This window comes from Geotrypetes seraphini, chromosome 3, assembly GCF_902459505.1.
Source record: "Geotrypetes seraphini chromosome 3, aGeoSer1.1, whole genome shotgun sequence".
In the NCBI taxonomy this organism is placed as follows: domain Eukaryota; kingdom Metazoa; phylum Chordata; class Amphibia; order Gymnophiona; family Dermophiidae; genus Geotrypetes; species Geotrypetes seraphini.
Genome location: NC_047086.1, coordinates 167271876 through 167297205, shown reverse-complemented (window position 1 = coordinate 167297205; position 25330 = coordinate 167271876). Strand labels below are relative to the sequence as shown.

General features: G+C 43.4%; 1 protein-coding gene across 1 annotated transcript in view; it reads left to right on the top strand.

Moving 5' to 3' along the window:
* The window catches only part of SYNE1 (spectrin repeat containing nuclear envelope protein 1), a 994076-nt gene that overhangs the window by 284537 nt on the left and 684209 nt on the right, over positions 1 to 25330 (top strand). Inside the window, exons 22-25 of the mRNA XM_033936910.1 lie at positions 2122 to 2256; positions 12507 to 12665; positions 17013 to 17221; positions 22985 to 23093. Coding sequence (XP_033792801.1) covers positions 2122 to 2256; positions 12507 to 12665; positions 17013 to 17221; positions 22985 to 23093 — 612 coding nt within the window. The remainder of the gene's footprint in view (positions 1 to 2121; positions 2257 to 12506; positions 12666 to 17012; positions 17222 to 22984; positions 23094 to 25330) is intronic.

Here is a 25330-nt window from a genome sequence, read left to right as displayed (position 1 = left end):
CTTTTGGACCAATGATCGAGACATGACCTGCCACATTCACTAATTTGAAGCAGTGTTGTAGCTTTAAAAGTCTCTGAAACCTTTTTTCTCCCAAAGCTGCTGTTCTTTATGAGCTGTCTCTTTTCATGAGTTGTGCTCTTTAGTGGATGTTGTGTGGTTTTCTTCATTGCTGATAGTTTCACCCTTAGTTGCTACATTGAATTGTGGAACTCATGGAAGCCCCAGCATTTTTAGACTGCAGTGAAAATTTTGCCATAAGTTATCTTTATTTTATTTACATTTTGCCTATCTTAAATCCTAAATTCTTGGTCTTCACTCCCAGTCCTCGAGGACCACTAATGGGGTCAGATTTTTAAGATACTCTAACGAATATATGAGAAAAAGTAGCATATAATGGAGATAGTAAGCATGCAAATCTGTGTCATATATATATACATTAGGGATATCCTGAAAATCTGACCCACTGGCAGCCCTCAAGGGCTTGGAGTGAAGTCAAAATCTTAAGTGGCTTACAGATCCAAACTGACAATACAGTACCAATGGGCTTCACTGACATCTCTTCTGCTTTGAGTGAAGCGCATTGGCTTCCAATCAAAAAAAGGCTATTTTCAAAATCTTAGGTTTATGTTTCAAGCAATTTCTTGGCAGGATTTCCACCTGCATGATGGGAAAGCTTCCCATATATCGTCCAAAGCGTTCTCTCTGGTCTAAACAAGAAAATCGGTTCTGTATTTCTCCAGTGAATCTTCTTCACTAGAAAGAGCTCGTAAACAGTCATACTCACATAAGCTATTGAATCAGTTACTTGCACACATCAAATCATTAGACACAGCTGTGTAAACAATCTTGTTCCCCAGCCCAGTGACGTAGAAAAGGGGGGCCATGTTGGTAGGGGCACTGGTACCCTCCACCCCCGCCTCTTCCAACTCCTCCCGTCGCCACGTGCGCACCCCTTTCCTTTCATCTATACCTCTAGTTGTTCATCGCCATGAGCAACAACTTCAATGTGCTCCTCACGACCATGTTGGCTCTCCCATTGAAGTACTTCTGTGTGCCACGCATAGGAAGTGGCATCAGAGGGAGAGCTGACAGGGTCACAAGGAGCACGGAGCTTATATTTGCTTACCACTGTTAATGCTATAACTATAGTACTCCTATCCAAATATTTACTTCCAGTTCTTTTCAAGTAGACCCAGAATGGCAATGAGAGAATGTAGGGCACATGGTCCATGACCTTACCAATATCAACAAACAGGGAGATACAGGCAGAGCTTGTTTTTTGGGGTTCTCCTAAGCAAAAAGATGTTCTCTGTCCCTGCCCTCCAGTGCCAACTTTTTACCTCACTGCACCATTTGCTTAGAATAGACTTCCAGAGCTGATGCATTTTACTTCCTCACTGGTCTTATTCAAATCTAGTCTGAAAACCCACGTTAACACCCCAGCCCCATTCTCCAGATCACCGTGTTATTGGACTTAGAATTTTCTGTGATAAATTACCTTCCCATCCCATCTGCTTGTCTTAACTATAGTAGATTCTAAACTCTGGGAGAAGACATATTTGTACGGCACTGCTTATTTTATACCTGGTATCTTTATAAACTTAATAATAATAAGCTTTATTTATATCCTGTCATACCTTTTCAGTTCAAGACGGTCTACAGTAATGGACATGAACTGAGTGGTTACAGGGTACAGCTACAAGTACAGGTGTACAGGGAGATAACAACATAAGTTTAGGGTGGGAATAAATAGGCAGATGGGAAGTGAGATGCAAGGGAAGAGGGAGAAGGGAGTGTGTTAGAGGTGGAGTTGGTCAGGGCTTGGAAGCTGGAGGTTCAAACAAATTTGTCAAATAAGTGGATACTGAAAGAACCTCATGTGGAAAAGGGAGAGGATTATAAACTGCGGTATCTCATCTTGGCAAAGGCTTGAAACTCACCAAGACCTTTCCATTTGGTTTCATTTTTTTTTTCCATGGTGTGCGGTGGAACCCTCTGAGCTTCTCTTTTGTCAATTATTTTAATTTTGTTCCCCATTTTTAATTGTACTGTATATCGCCTGGAATGTTGGCAGGCGATTAATCAAATTTTTAATCAATCCTTGAAACCTTTCTGCTACAGGAGTTTTTTGGTCACCTGGATCAGAGAGTGCTCAATGCTTTCCTGAAAGCTTGTGACGAACTTACTGACATCCTCCCAGCACAAGAGCAGGAGCATCTTCAGGAAACGATTAGAAAACTTCACAAACAATGGAAGGTTAGTGTTTGCGTGGAAACAGACATATTTGTCATGCTTTCTGAAAGCAATGCATTGTAACTCAAGACTTGTGTCTTTAGACTTCCGTTTGATATTTCTCTGCTAATACGTGGTGGACTAGAATCTGTAAATGGCACCCAAATTTGGGCTCCCCCCCAAAAAAAAAAAAAAAGTGTGTCAAGCGTTATTCTATAAATTCAATGCAGTACAGTGCTTATATTCCACCATTAAACTCTCAGCTCTATGCGAATTACAAATTTAAAATATTGAATGATAAGAGACATCCAGGAATTACATAAAATTGTAAAAACCATTCATATATTTGTACCTTATACTTCCCAAATTCTAAATATTCTTCAAAAAATATTGCCTTGACTATCTTTCTAAATTTGAGATAGTTTGGACATTGTTTATAGAATAGCATAAAGCTTTGGGATCTGTGCCCAACATTTGGGCGCAAGAATTGACACCAGCTAAAACCTGGCGTAAATCCTCACATATTAATTAGACGCAGATTCCACAAATTCTATAATACTGCGCACATCTGTAGTGAATAATCCTGACCTGCCTGTGCCCCTCTCATGACCATGTCTTCATTTCGGTTACATGCTAAAAGATTTGCATGCACATCTTTCTAGTATAACTTGAAGCAAGATGTGCATGCAAATCCAATTGATGCCAGTAATTGATTGTTAGCTGCCAATTGGTACTAATTAACTCGTTACTCAAATTGTGTATGCAAATTGGACGTGCGCCCAAATTTTCACATGTAATTTTTAGCACAATATAAAGAATCCAGGGGCGTTGTCTTCTTACATGTCTATCCAGTTTAAAAGTAGTTAAAAAAAATAATGTTATAAGATTAAATTAATTTTTTCTTCTCCCATGTATAGAATCACTGCAGCTATTTCTAGGTGTCAAGATGCAGAAGAGGTTAGAGTTTCTGACATGACATATACCAAATGCACTGGTCCCCCTAATCCAGTGTATCACAAACTGTGTGCCTCGGCACTCTAGTGTGCCGCCCGAGATTTCAGGTGTGCCGCAAGATGCTTAAGAGGAGAGGCACTGGCACCGGCTGACTGCCTACCGGATGTGCCTCTTGCCGCGAGAGGCACATCCTATAGGCAGCTGGTCCCATCTCCTCTCCATGTCTCTTCCATTCCAGTAACCCCCACTAGTGACTCAGGGCCCAGTCTGGAGGGCCTTTGCACATGCACGGATGTCAATGTGATGACATCATGCATGCATGTGGCATCATTGTGTTGACATCCGCGCAGTTCCGGATGCCCTTGAACCATGGTCACCGTGTTTAGTGTGCTGTGGCTTCGCAAATTTTGCGAGACACTGCCATAAGCTGAGCAAGAGTCTGCCAGCTACAGTGCTGCCAGTAGGGGATGCTGTTTCACTATCACATTTTCAGTAGTAAGGGACAGACATGTCTGCAGGACACCAGGGAACCTGTCTGTCCCTAGCAATTGAAAACATAATATTCAAGCACCATCCCCCACTGGCAGTAATGTAGTTGGAAGACTCCCATTCAGCTTAGAGGAAACAGTGATTGAACAATATTCAGTCCATGATGCTCAGCATTTTCTTAAACACTGTCCGCCACAGGCATTTTAAAACCTATATTGCAATTCAGATGTGATTATATGAGAGACTAGATATAGTAATGAGTATACTATAAGGCAATGCTTTTCAATCATTTTGTGGCCATGACCCTATCATAGCAGTCAAATAAAATCATGTGACCTCTAAAGTACAGAATAATAATGCAACCTATGGAAAACCCACCCAATTGGGGGTCCCGACCCACAGTATAGGAAGCTCTGAATAAGGGCAATTCTATAATTGGGTGTCTTGCATGCGCGTAAATGTACAGAATACCAGTACTTTCGTGAGAAAGATTTGCATAAGTGGAAACAAAGCAACTATTCTATAAGAGCATGCATGAGCGACAGAGGAGGGAATTCTATAAATAACCAGAAAAAATTAGCACTGTGATTCTTTAAAGGGAATACAGCCTTTATAGAAGTGTGCTTAGCACAGATTCCTGTATCTAAATTTAGGCATCAGCATTTATGTCTGCTGAAAACTAGTGTAAAGGCTGACGCCAAAGATAAGCATGCTAAGGTAGTATTCTATACCTAAATGCACAACCCTTTGAAACACACCTGACAATTAACTTCAGTTCTTTTTTTTTTTTTTAATTCTTTATTCATTTTCAAACTTACAATAAATGTGACATACGTTCAAACAAATTAACAATAAATACATCACTTAATAATCATCATTGGTACAAAACATAAACTCTTATCACCCCCCCTTCCCACCCTTTCCTACCATATAATCAAATATCTTATAGAATATGTAATAGTAAAATAACTCCCCCTCCCCCCCTCACTATTGAACTTGTAAATTTAAGAGAAACAATTTCATCTAAACAGTACAATATTTTGTTAATCGCTCCCACACATCTTGAAATTTCCTGAAACATCCCCGCTGTATTGCAATAAATCTCTCCATTTTATAAACATGACATAAAGAATTCCACCAGAAATTATAATTTAATCTACTCCAATCTTTCCAATTATACGTAATTTGTTGAATGGCAACCCCAGTCATTATAAGTAATAATTTGTTGTTATTTGTAGAAATCTGACTTTTTGCTCTCATTGCCATACCAAACAGCACAGTATCATATGATAATGCCACTGGGTTATCTAATAAACAATTAATTTGGTCCCAAATTGATTTCCAGAAATTCATAATAAATGGGCAATAGAATAATAAATGATCTAAAGTCCCTGCTTCTAGATGACAGTGCCAACATTTATTAGACATAGAGCTATCCAATTTTTGTAACCGAACAGGGGTCCATAACGCTCTATGTAACAGAAAAAACCAAGTTTGTCTCATAGATGCCGACACTGTACATCTCATCCTCCAAGACCAAATTCGTGGCCATTGAGATGCAGTAATTTGATGCTTAATCTCAATGCTCCAAATGTCTCTTAGACCAGTGTTTAATTTCTTTTTATAAGTCCATTTAATAATTTATACCACTGGGCGGCCTGGTGACCCAAGAAGTCTGCCTGAAAACATAGAAACTCAATTATTGGTAGTTAAGGGATCACTGCTCAATTAAGTTGCACACACACATCTTGGGCGCGCAAACCTGGGTGCCATATATAGAATCCCAGAGATAACATCTATATTTAGTACTACTTAGATGGCCAGGAATGGATTCAATTCTGGCATGCAGTGTTAGGCCATTGATTGGACGGCTGGTTTTAATATTAATGACCTCATTTGCATGCCAGAATCGGAGAATAAATGACTGCACAGAAAACCACACGGTGAGCTGTTTTTCAGCATTGGGTCAGCAAATTCCATTGATCGCTAAACCAGTCAAACTGGTTTAGCAACCATAGGTACAGGATCAGACAGTTTTGCGGCTTGCTCATGACTGCAATTGCTATGGTAGGATTTGAATTTTGTCCCTACATGTCTCCGTAGGCACCTGGTCTCTTATAGAATCCAAAAATAATGTGAGTGTTATCCACTATAATAAAACCCTTAGCGTGCATGCGCACTTGAAACTCCAAGCATCCGTGCTTTGTGCCTCTGTTCCTCTGCATGTGCAGTACACCGCCGAGCGGCGGGAGTTGGACACTGGGGTTGATGTGGTACGGGCTGTAGGGGGCATGCGTGTGGAGAGGAGGGGAGAGGGGGGTTCTGCTCCTCCAGTCTGGCTGCCGCATTATAGCATGTGTGGCATATTCTCAGTGTGGAGGACTTTGTAAAGGGGGAAAAAGTGTCCCCCTCCTTACTCGCAGTGATGTTCCCGGGGCCTGTGGTGGCAGACATGGAAGATGAGATGAAGAAAGATAAAAAGGTAAGACTGAGGGAGTTCGGGATGGGAATCTACTTAGGCTGTCTGTGCTTCACTTCTCCCTGCCTGACCCGTGATGCCTCCATGAAATAAGTCTCCGTTTTCAGTGGACCTGATGGTTCGTAGCCAGTGAAAGTTCTGGAAAATTCAATTTCCCCTTTATAAGAAAGAAACGCTTCCTGGGTTAGCCCAGAAGCTTTCTGGAAATTGATAATGCACAAGGGTTTTTAATTTTTTCACTTTTTTTGATCAGACTTCTTGAGTAGCTGTCAGTAATTCAATGACTCATGCAGGTGGCAATTTCAAACCTCTCCTGCACAGCTCCTTGACTCACCCGGCTGCCTTTACTCTAGCTTAGGCTTAATTCAATCAGATACAATTTGGAAATTGAGAGTTGAAGGTAACGTGGCCATTTATTTTTTTTATCTATTAATATTCAGTCCCGCCCCCAATCCTGCCCTAGCCCCACCCCAATCCTGCCCTATCCCTGCCCCAAATCCCACCCTAGCCCAACCCCCAATTTCTTCCTTTCATTTTCATATACACACAATATCTTATTATTTCATAATGGTAACCATAAAATTTTAAAAAACACAAAGCACCCTATACGTAGAGAAAATGTTAATTATCATTTATATTTGGGGGGTTTTCAATGATGTCACCTCAGTAACTATAGAAAAATAGACAAATATAGTGCAAAATATAGACAGCAGATATAAATTCTCAAAACTGACACATTTTTATCACTAAATTGAAAATAAAATCATTTTTCCTACCTTTGCTGTCTGGTGATTTCATGAGTCTCTGGTTGTGTTTCCTTCTAACTGTGCATCCTATCTTTCATTTCTTTCTGCACTCAGGCCCAACAATTGTCCCTTTCTATTCCCTCCCTCCTTTCTTCCTATGTCCTTAGTGCCCACAGTGCCTTCCTATGTCCTTAGTGTCCCCAGCGCCTCCTTCCTATGTCCTTAGTGCCCCCAGTGCCTCCTTCCTATGTCCTTAGTGCCCCCAAATCCAGTGTCAGTTCTCCTTTGTACCTTTGTTCCAGGTCTCCCTCTCTCCCTCCTCTGTTATGATCTTGCCTCTCTCTGCTCTTCCTCAGGAGCTCTCCTCCTCTGTCTGCACCTCCCAGAGTCCTGCTTCTGCCTCCTGTCTTTCCCCTTTGGTCCAGGCCTTTCTCTCTAGTCTTTCTTCTACTTACAACCACCCCCCCCTTCTCTGCCATTTTCTCTCCTTCCTTCATCCCTCCTTCCTATGTCCCCTCACTGCCTTCTAGCCTTTGTCCCACCCCCTCCCAAAAAGCCTGCTGGCCTGCCTCCCCCAAAGCCTGCCTGCAGACCTCCCCCAAAGCCTGCCTACCTACCTCCCTCCCCCAGAGCCAGCCAGCCAGCCAGCCTGCCTGCCTGCCTACCTATCTCCTCCCCCCCCCACCCCAGAAAACAAAAGCCTCCCTCCAGGCCTGATTTAAACTTCCTCCCCGGTCCACCGCCACTGCTCATCTGCTGCCACTACTCGCACCCGGAAGCCTTCTTCCCGACATCAATTCTGATGTCAGAGAAGACATTCTGGGCCAGCCAGGCAGCGATTGGCTGGCCCAGAACGTCCTCTCCGATGTCAGAATTGATGTCGGGAAGAAGGCTTCCGGGTGCGAGTATTGGCAACAGAGGAGCAGCGGCGGTGGACCAGGGGAGGAGTTTAAATCGGGCCTGGAGGGAGGCTTTTTTTTTTTTTGGTGCGGCAGGGGAGGGACAGGAAGCGATCGCCTGTCCCATTGTCCCCGCGCACAGCTTCGGGACGCTGTCCCTGAAAACGGGACATTTTGGCGTCCTGAAGCTGTGTGTGGGAACAACCGGACAGGGGATCTGAAAACGGGACTGTCCCGTTCAAAATGGGACGTATGGTCACCTTAGTTGAAGGGGGAAAGAGATTTCACCCACCCCCTCCCATGCCTGTCCATATGGAATCTAATCCATATCATAGCCAAGTTAATCTCCTCTATCCCCACCCCTACCTGAAAGAGTCAATTCTGTTACTTACTTGCTGGCAGCCCTCCTTTTACTCCTGACCCTAACTGGGTTTTCCTGTGTACAGCTTCACTCAGTTTTCAGTATGAAGTGGGTTCATGTCATGTCTTGGAACTAGAGAGAGTGGGCTGAGGATACCATTGGGGGTGGGGTTTCAGTTGGTGTAGGCTCTGGTGTTGGGGTACGGATGGGTGAAGAGGGTTAAAGTGGCACATGTTGGAATGGGGAGGGGGACAGTTGCATTACCATGGAAAGGGGCAGGGGAGAGACAACAGAGAAATTGGTAAAAAAGGAAGAGAAGCTGGGTGGGGGTGGAATATAGGGCCAGGAAGAATGGCCTTTGAGGCAATGGAAGGAAGGATAGATAGGAATGGAGCTGGGACTAAAAGGGTGATTAATGCAGTAAAGGATCGATGAGGGCCAAAAGGGTACAAAGGACTAAGGAAATGGTGAAAGGTGAGGTGCTGGGACTGGGATCAGTGGGAGGCAGGGTCTGGGCATGGTAGAGGCTGGGCACGGCTGGGGTCAGGGTATAGGTGAGGCTATTCTAACACCCGTTACTGTAATGAATGTAACGGGCTTAAACACTAGTCATATAATAAGAGATCATTCTAAGTGATTTGCATGTGAAATTGTAATCAACACTGAACACTTTTCTTTACTATAGATATTGTGGAGTAGAAACTCTATTACATTAAATATGAGGCATTTCTAAGAACACAGGTTGTGGCAAGAGAATGCTATGTGCTGATTGCCCTTTCAAATCTATTCTTCTTGTTTCCATGGGTAAAGCAGTCTCATAAAGCGCAGTTGCTAGTGTCAGCAGATACAATGTTCTCGGAACAGTTTTCAAAGTGAAAATACAGTATGTGAATATTTCCATTGTAAAATTGGTGCTAAGATTTTTATTAAATAGAATAGTTCTCTGATTGACCATTTTGGGTCTGATTCTCTAACCGTGCATCCTGATTTTAGGGAAGCCTATTGGCAGCCAATTGGGACACATGTTTTCAAAAAAAAACTTAGGTGAGGAAGGGCACCTACATTATAGGTGTCTGTCACACATCTACAGAGATGTATAGGGGTGCTTATGGACGCCCAAGGTGTGGTTTTCCCCCAGAAGTGGCCTTGGACATTGGTAAGTGCCCCTACATGTCTCCGTAGGCACGTTTGTCAGGAAAACTAGCCACGATTCTCCAAAGGACGCTGATGCGTGATCGACATGCGATCGGCATCTTAAAGAGAATCAGGCCCTCAGTATCTGTTCTATACCCAAGTGCAAAATGGTTGCAGCTGAAAAATGATTGCGAAAACCAGGTGTAATTCTCAGCACCCAATTTGGACACACAACCCCAAAGTGGTATTCTAAAACACTGTGCAAATTTTAGGAATACTTCTAGCTTGCACATGCACCTCCTTTAGCCATGACCCTTTTTGGGTTGCACACTATGGCCCTGATTCTATAAATGTTGCCTAAAACAGGGGCGCCAAGGAATGTGGTGTATATCATATGTCAATCTTAAATTAGTTACTATTTATAGAATTGCGCATAGTGGTACCTATTTATGCCAGGGTTTCCTTGGCCTAAATGCTGCTGCCTAAATCCAATTTAGGCACCTACTCGCAAAACACACCCACAATCCACTCATACCATGCTCACTTTTTGGTAGGTGCCTACCTGAAAGCAGTAGACACCTTACAAATTAGGCACCTACTATCCAATTAATTTCAATTTTTGCCATTGATGAGTCACTAATTACTTGTTCTCAGAACCAATTAAGCTTTTTAAATAATTAAGTTAGGTACCTAGATTGGCTAGGCATGCTAATCTAGGCACCTAACTTCAGGAGCTGTTTATAGAATCTGGGCCTTTGTGATTTTGGAGCACATTGTTATAGAATAGCACATAACATAATGTTTGCCCAATTCCAAATTGGTACGACTTAGGGAGGAATTCATCAGAGGGTGCTAAGTGCATTAGCTCACATTAACCACTAAAGACACCCATAGGAATATAATGGTCATGGTTAGCACACACTAATTCAATTGTGCCAGCATCCATCTTTAACTTGTATTCACTCATTTCAGCTTTCATTATCATTTCAGCTTCCATTATCAATGGGTTGCCCATACTTTTTTCACATATCACCACACACAAAATTTCTTTGTCGTTCTATAATTTCAATTTCACTTCTTGAGCTGTTTCAACATATGCCCTCTCCATTTCATCTGTTTTTATGTTTTCACTATATCATTTATTTATTTTCACGCTTTTAAGGATTTTATTCATAGAAAGAAACATAGAAAGATGATGGCAGATAAGGGCTACAGCCCATCAAGTCTGCCCATACCATTGACCCCCTTTTAAGTCTACTGGCCCTCTTAACTCTATTGACCTGCTCTGTTAAGTCTATATCCTAGTGACCCTATTCATTGGTATGACTCTCGCAGTGATCCCACATAGGCATCCCATTTATTCTTGAAGTCTGGGATACTGCGGGCCTCGATCACCTGTACTGGAAGCTTGTTCCAATGCTCTATCACTCGTTCCGTGAAGAAGTACTTCCTGACGTCTCCACGAAACTTCCCTCCCCTGAGTTTGAGCGGATGTCCTCTTGTGTTTGAGGGTCCTTTGAGAAGAAAGATATCATCTTCCATCTCGACCCGTCCCGTGATGTACTTAAATGTCTCAATCATGTCTCCCCTCTCCCTATGCTCCTCGAGAGTATAAAGCTGCAATTTGTTCAGTCTTTCTTCGTACGAGAGACCCTTTAGCCCCGAGACCATCCTGGTGGCCATCCGCTGAACCGACTCAATTCTGAGCACATCTTTACGGTAATGTGGCCTCCAAAATTGCACACAGTATTCTAGATGAGGTCTCACCATGGCTCTGTATAATGGCATCATGACCTCAGGCTTCCTGTTGACGAAACTTCTCTTGATACAACCCATCATCTGCTGTGCCTTAGATGAAGCCTTCTCCACTTGAGTAGCAGTCTTCATGTCTGCACTGATGATCACTCCCAAGTCTCGTTCTGCCGTAGTCTTGGTTAAAGTTTCTCCATTCAAGGTGTAAGTTCTGCATGGATTTCCATTTCCGAGATGCATGACCTTACATTTCTTGGCGTTGAAGCCCAGCTGCCAGACAGAGGACCAACTTTCTAAAGTACGGCGGTCCTGTTCCATAGTATCCTGCAGATTGTAGCCGTTTATGATATTGCATAGTTTGGCGTCATCAGCGAATAAGGTTACCTTACCTTGAAGCCCTTGAGTCAAATCCCTAATGAATATGTTGAAGAGGAGTGGACCCAGGACTGAGCCCTGCGGCACTCCGCTGGTCACTTCCGACGTTTTGGAGAGGGTACCGTTAACCATCACCCTCTGAAGTCTACCACTTAGCCAATCTTTAATCCATGCAGTTAGTGTTACTCCTAACCCCATCGATTCCATCTTGTTCAGCAGTCTGCGGTGTGGGACGCTGTCAAAAGCCTTGTTGAAGTCAAGGTATATGACGTCTAAGGACTCTCCCGAGTCCAGCCTTCTTGTTACCCAGTCAAAGAAGCTGATAAGATTGGACTGGCAGGACCTACCCTTGGTGAATCCATGTTGACTGGGGTCCCGGAGATTCCCCTCTTTCAAGACCGTATCTAATTTATGCTTAATTAGTGTTTCCATGAGTTTACACATTATTGAAATGAGACTCACCGGTCTATAGTTCGCAGCCTCAGCCTTGCAACCCTTTTTATTGTATTCCATATGGTTCTCAACTAGTCAAGCATTGGACAACTCGGTACTTATATGTGCCTACCTATCATTCACCGATTCTGATCTGCCTCTCCGCTAACTATTTTCCCACCACTATATTTCATACCAACACACCAGTATAATAATTCTTTTGTTACTAGTAGCAATCACACTTGTATTCACTAGTACACTTTGCTTAAGTTTTTTCACACACTATTTTGGTCCTTATAACCTTTATCATTCTTCACTATCCCTTACACCACTGGGCATTTTCACTGATAGTTCACTATTCACAGGTGGCCCACACTCTACAGCCACATTTCACACCTCGCTTATTTTTCAATAGGACCCCTGAGGAAGGAGTGTTTCTCTGAAACACGGACCATGTTGGGTCTGGTTCCCATGCACATGAGAGCCTTCCTTTGGAAAATATTTTACTGATTTTTAATAAAGTTCCTGCAACTTATATATTCTTCTCTGCAGTTTCTTTTTGTTTTTGGTGCTTCCTGTTCACTGCAGACTCATTTCTTTGTTGTGCTACAGTGAAGATTTGATAAATAATATGTGTTTTTTTCCTTCTGCAGGATATCCAGGGTGAAGCCCCATATCATTTACTCCATCTGAAGACGGAAGTGGAGAGAAACAGATTTCTGGCCACAGTAGAAGAGTGTAAAACAGAGCTGGCTCATGAAAATAAACTTTTGTCCATTGGAGGCGGTGAAAAGATCATTAAAGAGCACAGAGTAAGTGAGGACATTGACTGCCACTGGATGGATACCTGTTTAAATGCATTCAAATATTCAATTAAAGGAGGCAAGAAGCACTGACCCTGAATTAGGAAGCAGTGCAACAAGAGAGTCATGATCGTGGTTTCCTCTAAGCCAGGGGTGTCAAAGGCCATCCTCGAGGAATGCAATCCAGTCGGGTTTTCAGGATTTCCCCAATGAATATGCCTGAGATCTATTTGCATGCACTGCTTTCATTGTATGCTAATAGATCTCATGCATATTCATTGGAGAAATCCTGAAAACCCGACTAGATTGCGGCACTTGAGGGGAGACTTTGACACTCCTGCTCTAAGCTGAATGGGAGTTCTCCGCCTGCACTGATGCAAGTGTAGGGGGGGGGGAGATTTGCTTCATATCAGTTGTTAGAGACAGACAAACTTCCTGGAGTCCAGCAGCTCCCTCACTATTGAAAATATGATAGTGAAAGCATCCCCCACTGGCAGAAGTGTAGTTATAGGACTGTTGCTTATCATAGAGTAGGGTTACCATTTTTTGGGCACCAAAAACCCAGACACCAAAAACCTCCGGCCCCGCCCATTCCACCAGACCCACCCCGTTCTGCCTTAGCCCCTTCCAGTTCAGCCTCTAGCTCCGCCCCCCCACAAACCTCCTCTCTTCTTCCCCGACAATCTCTGGCTGCGTCTGGAGGGCCTGGAGCATGTGCAGATGTGTGTGACGTCATCCATGCATGCACAGATGCTCTCCAGATGTGGCCAGAGCTTGTCAGGGTTTTTCAAAGCCCGGACAAACTACTGGGTTTTGGAAAGTCTGTCTGGGACCCTGGAAAGTCCTCTAAAAAGAGGACATGTCCGGGTTTTCCTGGACGTCTGGTAACCCTAGCATAGAAGGAACAGTGATCATGATGCCCTGGATATATTTAGATCATTTTGTACCTTACACTCTGCTAAGAATTATGGTAACATTTGTTTTATAGAAGAGGCTAATAGACTGATGTTCAGAAAATGTTGAGTATATCTGTTTAGGGCGGGGGTCGGCAACCTGCGGCTCCAGAGCCGCATGCGGCTCTTTTCCACCTTTGCTGCGGCTCCGGTAGTGTGTCACGCAGGCATGCAGCTTAAGTCCAGCGTCGCGGCGGGAAATAGCCATGCTGAGCAGTGAGCTCAGCACATACACAGATGAAAGCCTTGCTTGCTGATTGGTCCGGCGGCCCCGCCCCGCCGTGCCGCCGGACCAATCAGCAAGCAAGGCTTTCATCTGTGTAGTGCTGAGCTCACTGCTCAGCATGGCTATTTCCCCCGCGACGCTGGACTTGTAAGGTGCCTGAAAAAGAAATCATTCTGGCCGGGGTTGGTGTCATGCTCCGGAGATCTACAGCCTTCCTATCTCCCTCTCCCTTCTACCTGCTTCCGGCCACATCCCCTGCTCCGCGGCTCTCTTCGGCAACTCAGCAGCAGCGATCGACACAAGCTTCTGACGTCGGGGCCTACCCTCTACGAGTCCCGCTTGTTTCAACTTCCTTTTTCCACAAAGGCGGGACTCGTAGAGGGAAGGCCTCGATGTCGGCAGCTTGTCTTGATCACTGCTGCTGACGAGTTGCTGAAGAGAGCCGCGGAGCAGGGGGGTGTTGCCAGGTGCAGGTAGAAGGGAGAGGGCCAGATGCAGGACTCGTGGGTGAGGGAGGAGAAGAGAGAGAGGGGAGGGAAACAAAAGGAAATATTTCATACTGGGCTGGGCCGGAGTGGAGGGAGGGTGGAAAGATTCTAGCTACAGGGTGCAGTAACAAAGGAAAAGGGGGGAAAGCTGAAAATGGAGATAGTGACACAAAGAAGAGAAAGGGTAAGCAGGACCTACTGAATAAGGATAGAGATACAGAGGGGACATGAAGAGGAGGTGAAATAGAGACATAGAAGTAATGCTGAAAAAGTGTGTGGGGGGAGATAAAGACATTGAAAGGGCAAATGGTGAACATGGCGTAAAGATAAGGACAGAGACAAATGAAGATTCTGAAAAAGTGGTGAGATAGGGATATAGGTGAGATGGACACAAAGAAGGGTGATGCTGGAAAATAGGTGGAATGGTAATTCTGACAGACACAGAAGGGAAATGCTGGATCAAGGAGAGATGGGGCTCAGGCTGGATGGAATGAGGAGAAATGCTTTGTTGGCCCGGAACTTCCTCTCCTACGTCAGAATTGACGTCAGGGAGCGGAATGCTGGTCAGCGCAACACTTCTGCAGGGAAAGCTTGGGACGGCGGTGGCTTGGGGGCTGTTCCCCGATTGCGGTGGCAGCAAACCGAGTGGCTTGGGGGACGGCACGGAGACAGAAAGAAGGGGGAACAGGGAGACAGAAAGAAAAAGTTGGGGGAGAGAATGAGGTCTGGAGGAGAGGAAACATACAGGAGGCTGAAAGAAAGGAAGAAAGATTGGATGCACAGTCAGAAGAAGAAAGTGCAACCAGAGACTCATGAAATCACCAAATAGCAAAGGTAGGAAAAATGATTTTATTTTCAATTTAGTGATCCTGTATATAGCATTAAGATAAGAAACAATATATGCAGCGTTAGATTTGTTTTATAATGGTTTTGCGGCTCCAAGTTTTTTTTTCTTTTCGAAAACGGGTCCAAGTGGCTCTTTATGTCTTAAAGGTTGCAGACCCCTGGTTTAGGGACTTAAGAAACCTTTCTACTAAAGGATGCTAAGCACTTAACAGGGAAATAGCACCTGAAAAAAGGCTAACACACAGCTGTGTTAAGGGATTTGGCAGTAGTTTACCTTGTACCACACATTAAACTTTATGTAGTACTGTGAGCTGCTGAAAGAGGTGACAGCAACCATTTTCTTAGGAAAGCCACTAGTTGCAGGAAAGAGGGGGCCCCCCAGCGATCCTACTGACCACTAAGGACCGAGACTGAAGGCAAGGGGAGGGTTGGGGGATTTCAGGGAGAGGTTCTACACCTTTACTCCCTGGTGGCCCTAGTGGGGTATTAGGAACAGGAGTGAAGCCCTCTTTCTCCTGCCCCTTGTGGCTGGGATCCTAAAATATCTGCCATGACCTCTCACGTACAACACAAAGTACTATGCAAAGTATGATGAGCTACTGCAAGAGATCATGACAGTCATTTTAGGAACCAAGCCACAGGGTGTAGGAGTGACGGGACTTCACTCTGCTCCCTGCTGCCCACTAGGACCTCTATGGAGTAAAGAGGGCCTACTTGGACCATGGTGGAGTTGGGGGTTGGGAGGCAAAGTTCCAGGGTGGGGGAGAGGAGGGGCTTGCATTCTCTCAGGCTGAGGGAGGACATCAGAGGAAGGAGATGAGAAGGGGATTGGGGAGGGCTCTAAAAACATTTAGAAAGTTATGTTTCAAGTTTTATTAAAATTTTGAGGTATCGCAATATCATAAATTCAAAGCGACTTACAATTAAAAATGTGGTCTCAGTTATTAACTACGACAAACACACAAACATTACAGACTTATACATAGGGGAAGTGGGGAGAACTACAATAAGCATAGTAAAGTAAACAAGATAGATAAGTACAATGGGAGGTTAAGAATTTTAAAAGTGTAATGAAAAAGTAAAAAGAAAATTAATCTGCTTTGTATACTGATCACTACTGCCAATTTTTGCATATTAAAACTTCCAATAAAAATGATTGAACTAAAAAAGAAAATTAAAAAAGATTAAAAAAAAAAAAAAATTCTCGAGGCCTAGGACAAAGGAAGCAAAAGTTTCTGCAATGAACGGGGTCAAAAGAGAATCCGGCGATTATGTCTCAAAGGCATCCTTATACAACCAGCATTTTAACAGTCCTTTAAATGTACTTAGCGATTTTTCTTCCTTAATAAGTGCTGGTAAAGAGTTACACATTCTAGGCGTGGTAACAGCAGATATTTAGTGCCAGGCCCGCACAGCTAGCTGGGTTAAACTGTTTAACTATGCGGGTGCCAGCATTGAATATCGCCAGCACCCACATAACTCCCAGCTCCTCCCTAAAGTCGCCCCTAGCACCACCCCTCACCAGATCACCATTTTGCTTGATGGTCTGTGGGGATATTCAGCATCACTGTCCAGCACCTGAAGATCCTGCCTGCTTAAATCGCTTTGACAATTGGTTGGCAGATTACCATATTTTATGTGAAATTTTAACTTGAAGCCATGTGATGTATTTTGTCCTATGAATGACGTCTAGTTTCAAGTACCATTTAAAAAAAAAAGAATTTAGAAAACAAAACAGAAAAGTGCTTAGCGTGTTTCTTGACCAGCTATTTTAATAAATATGTGTTTCCATTATTTCTCTTCATATTTCCAAATCTATGTGTGTGTGTGTGTGTCTTTGCAGTCTTTCTTCAGTGAGAAAGGATCCATTCAGCTGTGTGAAAAAAGACTCCAGCTTATTGAAGAGCTGTGCCTGAAGCTTCCAGAAAGAGATCCAGCTAGGTCAGCTCTGCATAGCTGCAAAAAAATCTTCAAAGAACTGAAAGAACAGGTTGATAGCACTTATTCCAATTTGGTAGAACACCAGGCCAAATGGAAGGAGTATCTTAACAGGTAAATATTTGCGACCTTTGGTTGTAGAGAGGACAAAGACATTGCTAGAGCTTATTTCAAGAGTTTTGCCGCAGACAACCTTCTGAAAACAGTATCCCACTCACTTTTCAGGAATACTGTGTTAAAGTTTTACATTTTGATTAGTCTGAAATCTGCTTGTGGATCCAGACAGTGCTACTATAAGCCACTATAATATATTACACTGGAAAGAATCTCTTACTGTAGGTGAGCTTCTTACTACGGAAGGTCTTCTTACTGAGGCAGAGCTTCTTACTGTAGGTGAGCAAGGTAAATGCTCCAATGCTCATAGCAATTGAATGAGTGTTGGAACATTTAGTTCAGCGGCCCATGATAAGAAGCTCTTCTGCGGTTTAGTTAAAGAAGCCCTTAATTTAGAAAAATGAAAAAAAGGATAAGCTACCCCCTTGATTAAAGGGGAAGCGGCCACAAATGGGCCGAGGGCCAACCCAGAGAAGCACGGGTTGGGGGGGGTTAGGGAAAGAAAGGGGGTAGGAGAAGGATAGGACGAGAGGGGTAGGCCAATCAGGGAGAAGGCAGGGGAATCAGGTCCCAGAGGAAGAGGCCAGGAACAGTAGCAGGGAAGAAGGCAAGGCAGCAAGGCACTACAGTCAGGCAGAAGAAGTTTGCACTTACCAGCGGGGCAGGCAGGAGACAATTGCTTTTAGGTGGCCAGAACGGCTCACACGTGATCGCGGGGTGGCAGTGAAGGCAGAAAATTCATCGGACACGCGGAGCAATAGCACACAGAGCAACAGCACCAGCATTGCAGGGTAGGAAAAAGATGCACCGCCCGGTTCGCTTGAGGGAGAATGAATGCGCGGAGCAGCGAGGCAGCCACGGGGATCACCAGCAGTAGGGGGGGTGGCGCGGTCCGGCACATAGCAGGGAGCCATGTTATGCGACGGCCACATGGAGCAGTGAGCTGCGATAACAGAATGAAAAAAATGAATGACCATTGTGACTGTAAGGAGGACCTTAGTTTTATAGCTAAATAAGTTATTGAATTAATATAGCTTCTTAATGTGCTGTTGGCAAACATCGAACTCATAGAGAAAATCATGCAGTACATTTTGAATGTAGGATAAAGACGTGATCTCAGATGAGGGTTCTTGAAGCAATGGGAGATGGATACATCCTGGTAGAAAGGCCTGGCTACGAGAAAAATGAGATTTCCTGGGGCTAGATTCACAAAGCAAACCGATCGTGTATCGATCGGTTTGTGACCACTTTACTATCAAATTTCCATCTGGCCTTATTCACTTACCTCTCCTGCGATCCACTTTGAATCTGTGCATGCAAATGAGGTGAAACGCATGCAAAGTAGGCTGGGACGCGATTCACAACACCAAATTTCTGATCCGACTGGGCTGGCCGATCAACCTGAAGAAGCGACTGCTGGGGACCAGTCAAAAACGTCTTTCTGACTGGAAGCCCTGCGCTCTGCCCTGCAATCTCTCCTGCCTGCTCGCCCCGAATGCTGCCCTGCTCTGCCCTGATTCTTATCTCCTGCTGCTCGCCCTCATGCCACCCTACTCTACCTCGATCTTCCCAAATCTCTCCTGCCACATCACCATTCTCCTGCCCTTCCCTGAAGCTCTCCTGCCGCATCGCTGTTCTCCCGCCCTTCCCCGAAGCTCTCCTGCCTTTCCCTGCACAGCGAGCCCGTGGTTTAAAGCGGGTTTAAAGCGGGTTAAAACCATGGACTCGCAGGGCTAAAAACTAACAAAAAACGTTTTAAGTTAAAAAAAAAAGGTTGCGTTTCAGACAGGCATGCGAAAACCATCTACAGATGGTCTGCGCATGTGTGGGGATCGCTATAGAGCGATCCGTGCACGCAGATGGGGGTGTTTTTCCGATCGCCCCCATCTGCATATTTTTCGTTCCTGAATTCATCGGACCTGCCCGGATCGGGCAGGTTAGTGAATCCCAGCTCTGGTCTTTTATTCACAGGTTCTGAAAGCAAAGTGGTAGGGAATAGCACAGGGCAAAAAGGCCCTGATTCTATAAACAACACCTAACTCTTAGGTGCTGTTGAGTTCAATTGTCGTCATTTATAGAATTGTGCTTACTGGTACCTAGGCAGTCTTAGGCACTAGTAGGTGTTAAAACCTTATATAGGCCAGGGTTTTCTTGGCCAAAATGAGTGCACCTAAGTTAGGCACCTACTGGCACCTAAGTTAAACCACGCCCCAAATCAGCCCAGAATCCACCCCTAACCATGCTGTTTTCTGGTAAGCACCTAGACGTGGACACCAACAAGATAATTATTTTTTAAAAATCATTTTTATGGCACTTTCAATTAACAGATAAGAACCCCTCCACCACAGAACTAGAAATTAACTCCACCAAATATCATATACAACCCACCCTTAAACTCCTGGGAGTAACAATAGACAGATGCTGCACAATGCAAACCCATATCAACAAGACCACCCAGAGAGCATTTCTAGCCATGCGCAATTTACATAAAATCAGAAAATTATTCGACAAAGAGCAATATAGGCTCGTAGTCCAATCCCTAGTACTAGGTCTACTGGACTACTGCAACATCCTCTACCTGCCTTGCCTTGCAACAATGATAAAACAATTACAGACAATTCAAAACACTGCACTCAGACTGATCTACTCACTAAGAAAATTTGACCATGTCACCACTGCCTACCTAGACTCACACTGGTTACCAATACAAGCGCAAATCCAATTCAAATTATTCTGTCTATTATTCAAAGCAATAAATGGCTCAGCCCCCAATTACCTAAACAACCGCCTGAACCCAAATCTCGCTGCTAGACAAAGAAGATCTAAGACTCCATTTACCTACCCCCCACTCAAAGGCACCCAGCGTAAGAAGATGTTTGACAGTCTGCTAGCGACGCAAGCAGCGAAATTGGACCATGCCATCTCCAACCTGCTGATAACAACAAGCGATTTCAAATCTTTTCGCAAAGAAATCAAAGCCCATCTATTCAAAAAATTTATACAGATGTCATAACTCCAACCTGGATTCCCCTCAGTGTGACTCCCCCATCCTCCCTTCTTCACCAGTTACCCTTCCCCTCAAAGCCCAAGCTTGTCAACTGCTTCCCTAACTGCATATATACTGAAACTGCACTATATCCTATCTGTACAGCATCCCGAATTGTATATCCACTGGAATAGCCCAATCCTCCTTGCCGTATCCCATTCCCTAAACTATACTACACCATTCTTCTTGTAACTCCTCTGGAAATGTTCTTCTTCTTGTAACTCTTCTGGAAAAGTCCAGAAGTCTCTTTGTAATCATCCTGGAAATGTCCAGATGTCTCTTTTGTAATCCGCCCAGAACTACAAGGTTGAGGCGGAATAGAAATCAGTAATGTAATGTAATGTAATGTAATGTAACATCACTGATTGGTGCAACTGAGCGCCTAACTTAATTTTCCTAATTAACTCAATCGCACCAATCTAGGCGCCTAACTGCAGGCGTTATTTATAGAATCTGGGCCAAAGTGTCTATTCATTTAAGATGTTTCTCTGCTTTTCAGCCATTTTATTCAATTCATTTCACACATTAATAAAGGTTTTGAATTGGATGCAAATTCACACAACACACTTAGGGCTCCTTTTACAAAGGTGCGCTAGCGATGTAAAGTGCGTAATTCCACGCGCTAAACCACCGGCCGCGCTAGCCGCTACCGCCTCCTCTTGAGCAGGCGGTAGATTTTAGGCCAGCGCGGGGGTTAACGTGTGATGAAAAGTTGCGCGCGTTAACCCCGCTAGCGCGGCTTAATGAAAGGAGCCCTTAGTATCCCCTTGTAAGTGACCCTGGGCCCAGGCTGTTCTTGCAGGAGTTCTCCTATCCTAGATACTGACTCAATCAACATCTTGACTCATTCCCTAGTCATTTCCCACCTAGATTACTGTAACTCCCTTCTTAACGGACTCCCTCAAAAAGAACTACGACGATTACAATTAATACAAAACCCTGCAATAAAACTAATATACAAAAAAGGTAAATTTGAACATGTTACTCCTCTTCTTAAAGAGGCCCATTGGCTCCCCATCACCCATCGCATCACCTACAAAATCATCTTACTTTCCTTTAAAATTAAACTTTTCCATCAACCACTATTCCTTGATAAACTATTAATTCCACAATGTTCCCCTCGTACGTTAAGATCCACTGACCAAAAACTCCTTTTTATTCCTTCTCTAAAAGAATACTATTACACCCGAAAAACCAATTTTGCAGTAACTGCACCCACACTATGGAACTCTCTCCCACAATATCTATGGGACGAACAAAATTTAATCAAATTCAAGACAGGCTTAAAGACTTTCTTATTTCAAGACGCTTTCGATTGAACCTAAATCATCCTTTCTCATTTCTCATGTCTTCCTCTCTTATTTTTTCTTTCTCTTTCTTTTTTCTGCTTCTTACCGCGAGTAAGTACTTGCCTCAACAATGCTACCCCATCCCTCTCGTTCTATCCCCTCCCCACTTTCTCCTTCTTTACTAAATTATGTAATTTCTCCCCTCCTTCCCCTATTTTCCTCACCTTCCAGTTTGTCTAGTCTATGTCATTTACGTTCACTTTATTTTATAAAATTTTTAGCCTTTACAAAACATTGTTAACCGGCCAGACATTTGCTTGATGGTCGGGATATTAAAAACTAATAAACTTGGAAACTTGGAAACTCCTGAGGCTCCATCAATCCCTGAATGTTCAACCTTTGGCAGCTGTACCTGAAGAAGCAAGATGCTACCAGGTAGGATTTCCCTCCCTTTCCCCTAGGAAAATGTGAGCGTGCACGCATGCACACACACAAAATAACTGTGAATAAGACAGGCTGGTATTTATAAATTTTACTAATCTATGTGACTACAAGTTGTTATTGTTGTTTTTTTTTCCATGAAATTTTATTGAAAGTTTTATCAAAATACAAAAGGGAGTAACAAATCATCGGTAACATCATATTCATTGAACAATGAAAGAGATTTGAGAACAAAAAATTCAATCGCAACAAAGGAGCTTCAAATATGCTTAGTGGAAGTATATTTCGGAGTGTTGTGACATATATCTGGAGAATATTCAAGGAAAACAGGCAATGGAAGGGGAAGGAAAGAAAATAAAAGGAAAATGAAAAAGGGGAAAAGGGGGGAAGAGGCTATAAAAGAGGGAGAAAAAGAAGGGGTTAAATTAAAAGAGATAGATAAGAGAGTCCCCCAGAGGCCAGAAAAGGGAGAGAAGAGTAGAAGTGAAAGAAAGAAAGAAAGTATGGGAAAATACCAGGAGTACTAGTAATGAAACATTAAAGAGAGTCTAGGTAGTTTTCAAAGATGGCCTATTTAAGGTGAACTTTGGTGGTTACTGGCATAGTAGCAGAAATCATGATTTCACGTTTTTGTTGCAATAGAACAGATTGATACCAAAAATGTACATTAAGGAAATCAAAGGATTTCCAGTTAGATAGTATAAGCTGCAAAGCAATGATAAGAGTAGAGCATGCTGAGACATTGGTAGGTTGAGCAGAGGAGCCTCTGATTTCAATATAATATTGCAGGAGAAAAGTCTGAGTTAAAGTTAAAGATTTTTTGGATAATAGACCAGACATTTGCCCTACAAGTTGTTAAAGAGAACTGACACATCAGGGTTGCCAATCCTTGTATCAAAGATGGCCCTTTAAGATGATGATGACGATGATAATATATCAGTAATGCTTAGCTATGTATACCATGTGCAACTAACATTTTCTTTTCAGATTGTCTGAATTACTTGCCTGGATATCTGCGAAGGAGCTTCAGCTGGAACAGATTAAAAATAATGCCAAGGATACTACCAAATGTGGACAATTTAAAATGACAACAAAGGTTAGATCTTACATATATGGCATAAACAAACAGGCCAGTGAAATCAAAGAAGCTGTCACAGCCTTTATTGTTCATTTGACTGGCGCATTCAAGTGACTGGCATGTAGTTGTTTTGGTCTGGGTTGCACATTAGACACTGAGGCATAATATCCCCTCCAAAATTAATCAACGATGCCCATCTCGAATTGGACTACCTTAGTATTGTTCTGGGCATGCGCATGCCTCAAAGACAAAGAGTCTGTGCCATAATTCAATTAAAGCGCTGATAAATTGAGAACATAAGTAATGGAACAGCTGATACTCAGGCTGCGGCAGTGAGTAGCTTGCAAGCCACTTCTGACCACGGGCTAAACTAACCCCAGATATTCAATGCCAGAGCATGTGCAGCTCTCAGCATTGAACATCTGGGTACGACTGCTAACCCGGAAGTTAACTGGGCACTGACTGATATTCAGACTGATGCCTGATAAACTCATTGCATAATATCATCACTGTCCTAAATTTAAGTGGTTACTTAGCCAGATAGTTGACTGACAGTTGCCACTAAATGACTAAGTTTTCGCTCTGCACTAACTCTGCCTCCGGCTCGCCCACAAACTAGCCAGCTTTGGCTTAGGTGGATAGAGGGATATTCAGCAATTACGTGCCACCTTGGACAGCCCTGCACAAGTGGTTTAAACAGCCAAGAGCCCCTCTTGGCCATTCACATAGCTTTGAATATTGACCCCCCCCCCCTTGCAGCACAGGGGTAGTAGAGAGATAAATACCATTCCCAGTAGTCCCTTCCAATGCCACTCTAGCTGTTGGTTTCATCCTTACTCTTGCCACCACCTTCTGCACTAAAGGGGGTCTTTCAGCTATCAGCCATGGAAGGCTGACCATTCTCAAGTTTTACCTGGGTAGTGTGTGGCACAGTGGTTAAAGCTACAGCCTCAGCACCCTGAGGTTGTGAGTTCAAATTCCACACTGCTCCTTGTGATGTTGGGCAAGTCGCTTAATCTCCCATTGCCCCAGTTACACTAGATAGAGTGTGAGCCCACAAGGACAGATAGGGAAAAATGCTTGAGTACTTGAATGTAATCCACTTAGGCTATAATGGTATATAATAATAACTTTATTTTTATATACCGCCATACCATAAACATTTCTAAGCGGTTTACAAGGGAAGAGACTATATACAGACAGCAACATTACAGAGAACTTTCAAATTTACATTGGCATATAAATACTAAACAGAAATAAATAATAAATAAATAAATATTCTGCCACTTATGCCCTATGATAAGGACCTATTAGTTCCCATCAATTATAACTTTCAGTTATAATTGATGCTTGTACCAAGTGAAAGCTTGTAGGATGGCCAGTAGGAAAAAGGAAGTATTGATGCTCCTATATAAGACTCTGGTAAGACCTCCTTTAGAATATTGTGTACAATTCTGGAGTTCACATTTTCAAAAAATATATATAAACAGGATGGAGTCGGTTCAGAGGAAGGCAACTAATATGGTTGGTGGTCTATGTCATAAGGCGTACGTAGACAGACTTAAAAATCTCAATATGTATACTTTTGAGGAAAGGCAGGAGAGGGGAGAACATAAGAACATAAGAATTGCCACTGATGGGTCAGACCAGTGGTCATTCGTGCCCAGCAGTCCACTCACACAGTGGCCCTTAGGTAAAAGATCAGTGCCCTAACCGAGACCAGCCCTACCTGCGTTCGTTCTGGTTCAGCAGGAACTTGTCTAATTGTGTCTTGAATCCCTGGAGGGTGTTTTCCCTTGTAACTTCCTCCGGAAGAGCATTCCAGTTCTCTACCACTCTCTGGGTGAATAAGAATTTCCTTACGTTTGTATGAAATCTATCCGCTTTTAACTTTAAAAAGTGCCTTCTCGTTCTCCCTACCTTGGAAAGGGTGAACAACCTGTCTTTATCTACTAAATCTATTCCCTTCATTATCTTGAATGTTTTGATCATGTCCCCTCTCAGTCTCCTCTTTTCAAGGGAGAAGAGGCCCAGTTTCTCTAATCTCTCACTGTAAGGCAACTCCTCCAGCCCCTTAACCATTTTAGTCGCTCTGCTCTGGACCCTTTCGAGATATGATCGAGACTTTTAAATAGCTACGAGGCATAAATGTGCATGAGGTGAGTCTCTTTAGAAGATTTCAGAGTGAGAGGGCATAGAATGAGGTTAAGAGTTGATAGGCTCAGGAGTAATCTAAGGAAGAACTTGTTTTTTTT